Raw genomic sequence first — 6,194 nt, forward strand, 5'->3', positions numbered from 1 at the left:
GTTTCACTTAAGTTTACTTAAGTTAAATACCTACTGATCTCACAAACAACTCTTTTTAAAATCGCACTGATAGAAGGAACCTATAAACTTTAATGTCTAAAGTGCAGCAGGAATAAATTAATCAAGCAGCACCCTCTTGTTTATTCAGAATAATTACACTTGGCAGTGAAAACACGAGCCAAATGACTGTAAATATGCCCTCGCTGCGAATCGATTATTTCATCTACAGTAAGTCAGCTCTATATTTTAATACTGTTATTCCTGATTTAAAATGCTAAATAAAGTCACTTACCTCATCAAAGTCATTGTCATCTTTCTTGAAAGCTTAAGAGAAGAAAGAAAATCAATTATTAGCATTTTATTTTCTATTAATATAACAGCTACAGTATACTGTTGCTACATTGTGCAATTGGGCAGGATGCATGCATGTAATGCTGGGGGCACTTATGTCAGATATGCAGGATTATTATTTTTCACCCATGTATAAGCCCATGCATTTACAATGTTTGCACAATAGGCATTACTGTAAGCTTGAGCAGCCCCTTTAGACCAGTACAAATGACCAAAAGAAAAAAGATAAACCACTAATCAATAGAAATTGTGATTTCTCCTCGTAACAAATAAGTATTTAAATGAAATAGGAGTAGAAGCATTGCTCAAGCAATTCACAACCAGAAGTCAATATAGTTGTGTAACCGAGACCCACCAACCTAGCTATTTGTTCCCTACATTGGTGCTAATGTATCTCTTAATTCCTGAATTAGAATGGAAAATATTTTATAAATACCATACAACTTTATTGTTTTATCTTCCTAAACAAAAACAAAAAGATACAACTTGCCTTATCCAGTATCATCACTTATATGGCAGGATTATCAAATAATTGAATTAACAGAATTTCATAACTAACCACATGGCAGCATCTTGTAACAGTTTACTCAAAGTTATCTCATTTAAAATCCATAGTTGTTCCAGGGACCCTGAAGATTATCCAGCAAAAGTGGACTTGATCTAGGTTGATATATTTTAAACAGTTCCTAGTTCTAAGGGGAAAAAAACATTATAAAACAGCCCAGCTAAATCCTCTGATTGGCTGAAAACGGTTGGAGTCCAAGGTTATGACCTCAATAGAACTGCACAGATCTAAATGTCATTGTTTGTCAGCAAAATAAAATATTGTTCTACTCTTTGTTTATAATGACAGTAAACAATAATGGAAATTGACAATTCACAAAAAGTGAACAGTACAAGTATTAATAGACAATACATTTAAATACAGTTTTGAAAAATCAGGTAGAAAGGCTCCAAAATCTATATCTGCTGTAGGTCTCTTCTGGTCCCCAAAACAATGTACATATATAGTCGATGCTTCCAGTACCTAATAGCTTAGCGTTCCCTTCTTTATTTTACTCTTCATCCTGGTCTTGTACACAGTAAGTGCTTGGCCAAATTGTATCACTCAGATCACTGCCCCATCAAACAGACTTGTGCGATAATAATACACATTAAATGTTTAAACTTTTACAAATCATGCATGCCAGTCCTGCAATTAAAAAAAAATTGCCAATGATCTGCATTTCCTCCAAGGTCAGATGTAAGCTTCTTTCCCCATTTAACACAAGAAAGAAACACTTCAGAGAGAAGAAAATTGCTACCCAAAGGGCACGTGCCACAAATATATACTCATCCCAGCAGGGAACAGAGTTAGCAGTCATTTGTGTGTGAGGGAAATAGCACTAATTCTGACAGGAAAATACATGGGGTCTTTCACATAGTGCAGCTGAACAGGAATATCCAAGGGCTGCAGTTTCTTTGTCTTTTCTTATCATAGCTTTGTTTTTTTTGTTTTTTTTTTTAATGTGACAACACTTTATAATTAGTGTCAGTAATTCAGATGTAACTATGCATGAACAAACATAGGACTTCCTGTTGAATTCCAATTGAATCCATACAAACTCTGCATCTAGGGTCACCGGGGGTAAGCAAGAGAGCACTTTCTAATCTTTCTCTTTCCTGTACTCCATTTTATTGAAAGCTTGAGTTCACATAAAACAGAAGAAGTTACCCTCAGACATAGATCAGTGATTCAAAAGTCTATAGTTTTGTTTTTCTACTAGGCATGGCTCACTTGTCATTCCTGCAGACTGAGCAGAGCATGGGGTAGAAAAAGTAATGCACTCTACAAGTCAATATTTGACAGCCGGGTCTCCATGGCCCTTTTCTTGGGGTCAAAAACACTTCCTTTTCATTGCATATTTTAATCACTTATTTTATTTTTTTGGAAAATGTAGGCCTAACTCAGGTGAAGCTATTCACAACACAATTGATGCTTCATTATTTTACATTTTTAATTCATTTATCACCACCAGGCACTTACGGTAATGCGTGACCAAAAGCATGTGTCACCTAAAGGGGGATCCCTAATTAAAAGCTCAGCGCACTTTTCTTTGTTTTAACCCTGTTTCTAAAAAAAAAACCAGCATGCTAAGCAAATTATCATTCATGTACCACTGTCTCATCAAACTGACTGTGAGAAGATTCACCACATTTAAATGTGCAGAATTTCAAATGACAGCAAATTAAATAAAATGCAGACAGTTACTTTAATCTGTTATTCAGTCATACAATGCTTGACTGTTTAATTATGGCACTGTTAGCCAGCAAAACGAAGAAACTGATAAATATTTGAGATGTTAAGCAATTTTAGCAGCTCTAGGACAGTGCAAGATGATTGCAATTGTCTTCAATACAATTTGTGTTATTTGATGTTTTTTAAAAGTCACTATAAGAGACCCAGATACACATCTTATTTCAATTGGCAACTCAAGTGCTTGGTGTACATGTACATATCTATATATATTATATATATATATATATATATATATTATATATCTATAGATATATATATATATATATATATATATATATATATATATATACATACACACACACACACACACACACACACACAGTACCAGTCAAAAGTTTGAGTACACCTGCTTGAAACCAGGTTTTTCATGATTATCTATGCTTTTAACTGTATAAACTTGTCTATAAACACTTAATATTTCATTATATGATACATGTACTTATATAAGCTGATAATCATAAGTGAATTGCATTCAAAAATTTAATTTTTAAATGAAAATGTAAATCTTGTCAATTTCAATGAAATGGTCATCCAAAGCAAGGGGATTTCAGTCTGAAGCCCAAGTCAGTTAAAAGTCTGAAATGTGTATAACACGGTGTTAGAACACTGGCCTAAGTATAAAAGTGTCTTTGTTAGATGTTCTCTGAGTTAACTAGCATGTTACCTAATTAACCTTTTGTCACCAATTACTGTTAACTGGTATATAGTTTCTAGGAGTAAGCTAAATTATAACTCTTTGATGTAGATGCCACACCGTATTTACTAGTCATTAAAACATATCTGCATGCAGATTTTAAATCGTTTAAAGCATAATTTATACAATTATGCAATATGACATCTACAAATATACTGTAGATATTATGTATTATTATTATTATATTATTATTATTATTATTATTATTATTATTATTATTATTAGTTTTTTATTATTTATTATTATTATTATTATTATTATAGTAGTAGTAGTAGTAGTTAGTAGTAGTCGTAGTAGTATTACAGTAGTTTTACATAACAGTATGGCTATATATGAGCAATGCCACTGCTTAGAATCACGCCAAGTCATAATCTTGGCACAGAAGGATATATTTTGTACACGTACAGTACTGTCTAATGACCGCAGCTGCATTCTGAAATCAATCACACAGTTCTGTTGCATATTTACAAGGTACTATGACGCTCAGGTGTTATAATTGGATGCACCAATACAAAAAGCCAGCGTAACACTACTTGATCATAAATGTAGATCGTGTTAGAATTGGTCATCTTCACTTATTTATGAATATAAAATATTTTAAGAAAGGCCCATCGCAATTAAACATGTTTTACAAGTCAATTGCCATGTATGCCCTGGGGTTAAACAAGGCTGTCTCCGTGTACTTATATAACAGTCATAAAGTCGATAGTGTAACATTCTGCCATGATGTATTTCTATTCCTGACGAGGGAAATATTCATCTGTTTTTAGATTCTGTAAATTACATAATTGTCCACCCCTACCCAAAAAAATGTAACACTGAGCGTCATTACTTTTAGCACATTTACAATACATTTTCAACATAAAGGGTCAATAATAGGCTCCTGGTATAATCACAATGGGGTTATGCCGATCCCCATCATTTTTCACACGCAGTCTGTGGTTGTGCCTACTCCTTCACTTTTGTTAAGTGAATTTTTCGACATCAACACATACAAAAAAGCCACGATATAGACATATCCAAAGTATTTCATATTTGTCTTCATCTAAACTAAAGATCCAGTGATACTTACCAATCCGGCTGAAACTCTCTGACAAAGTTCTCCGCAACTGTTTCATTTTGCCCATTTTTTCGGTGGGTTGCGCGGCTGGCATTAAGTCACACATCTCAATTTTTTTTTTTTTTTTTTTTTTTTTTTTTAAATGAGAATTTCAAACTGTATAGATCCCGTATCAATCCTAAACAATAACTTGGAACAAAAGATCACTGAGTTTAAACTCTTCTTCTGCTCCGTCTTTGCTGTCAAACACAGGAAATGTATTCTGCAAGCAGCTCCCGTTTCAAAGATGTGTTTTTACTTTCTACTTTTTCATGTTTCTCCATTTGCAAGATTCATTTTTCAGTTTTTCAAAATAAACACAATTCCCAAAGAGAATAACGGGTTGTCCACACGAAACTTAACAACAAGGGCAGTTACAAAAAAATGCCCAGTATTCTGCACATCAGCAGCTCACATTCGCTGCTTTCACTGATATCTCTCAGTCTGGTTGTCTTTTTGGGGATTCTCTTTGAAGGAGAAAAAAAAAAAAAAAACACGCTTCGTCTGAATATCCCGCCCATGTAGCTCACTGACTGGGTACCTAGAGTAAATAGAGATTACAATAGGGTACTGAAACCGTCAATCAAAAGTAAAGACCGCAGTGCAAGCTGTTCATACTTCAGCTCGATGCTGTAAGCGATGTGAAAGTCACCCAAAGCGGCTGAAACGAAAAAAGGGGATCTTTAGCATGATGGGTTCTGAAACTGCTTTTATATTATTAGCTTTTTCTTTGTTCGTTGGCCTTGTATTTGAACGGCAGTCAATTATCTTTTAAACATGTGACGATGTTTCAGGATAGTTAAATGCTGCCCCAGTTTACAATTTTAGTTATTGAAATGTACAGTATAGTGTGTGTTTAATTTTAAAGAGATTCACGGATTTTGGACTTGATGAGAATGTCACGCATTTGAATTCTGTTTTGCCAATGAACACGGCACGGTTTAGACTGCTCTTTATAGTAGTTTAACAACAACATGCAAATACAAGTGCTGTATCATATTTGCTGAAACTTTGTTACATAAATCAGTAATAAAGCTTAAATAAAGTAACTGGGCTGCTTCTTTCTCTCAGGTGGCACTGGAATGGTGCAAAAAGGATATCCCAAGATTCCCCGCCTAAAATATAACTCTTTGAAAATAAAATGGAAATCTTGTTTTTAAACATATTGATGTAGGAAAGGCATTGGTTCCAGACATTTTATATATTTTTTAGTTGTGCCCATAATTATCACATATGAGCACGAGTTTGTTACCCGACTAGAATGATTGAAGTGATGTCCATGAATCTGATTAACAATATAATACAAGGATCAACAATTTAAAACGTTTAACCTTTCTTCTTGTACCAGGTCTTTTTACTTTCCTTGTTTTAAATTATGTTGCTTCCTCTTCTAATTATGAGCTTGCTGGATACCAGTTTACAACAGGCATCCAAAATAAAGATACATACCAGTCATTTGGCACATTATATGTAAAATTGCCTATAGATGGCTTTATAAATAAATAAAAAAGTGATTTCATATACAAATGATACTATTGTATATTGTAAGTAATTTGATACTGTTTTTAATGAGATGCCTGTATGCACCAGCTCCCAGAAAGCCTATTCTTTATTCAATCTATCAAACAAATCCCAGTCCTTTCAGAAAAGTTGGAAAGCCTTACTGTGGTCTTGTGTCAGGTCACTTCATCCCTTCAAGTACCCTTGAAGTTTCAAAGAAAAGAAGGAGAACATTGCATGCCCTTGTCCCT

At 34.0% G+C, this 6,194-nt stretch overlaps 1 protein-coding gene across 1 annotated transcript in view; it reads right to left on the minus strand.

Annotated features, from left to right (window-relative positions):
- Positions 1–4,922, minus strand: part of LOC121313175 (cyclin-dependent kinase 14-like) — a 218,316-nt gene extending 213,394 nt beyond the window's left edge. The window contains exons 1-2 of the mRNA XM_041245467.1: positions 4,417–4,922; positions 293–324 (exon numbers count right to left, since the gene is read on the minus strand). Of these exons, the coding sequence (XP_041101401.1) occupies positions 293–324; positions 4,417–4,510 (126 nt within the window). The 5' untranslated portion in view covers positions 4,511–4,922. The remainder of the gene's footprint in view (positions 1–292; positions 325–4,416) is intronic.
- Positions 4,923–6,194: the final 1,272 nt, after the last annotated feature.

Source organism: Polyodon spathula, chromosome 3, assembly GCF_017654505.1.
Source record: "Polyodon spathula isolate WHYD16114869_AA chromosome 3, ASM1765450v1, whole genome shotgun sequence".
NCBI lineage: Eukaryota > Metazoa > Chordata > Actinopteri > Acipenseriformes > Polyodontidae > Polyodon > Polyodon spathula.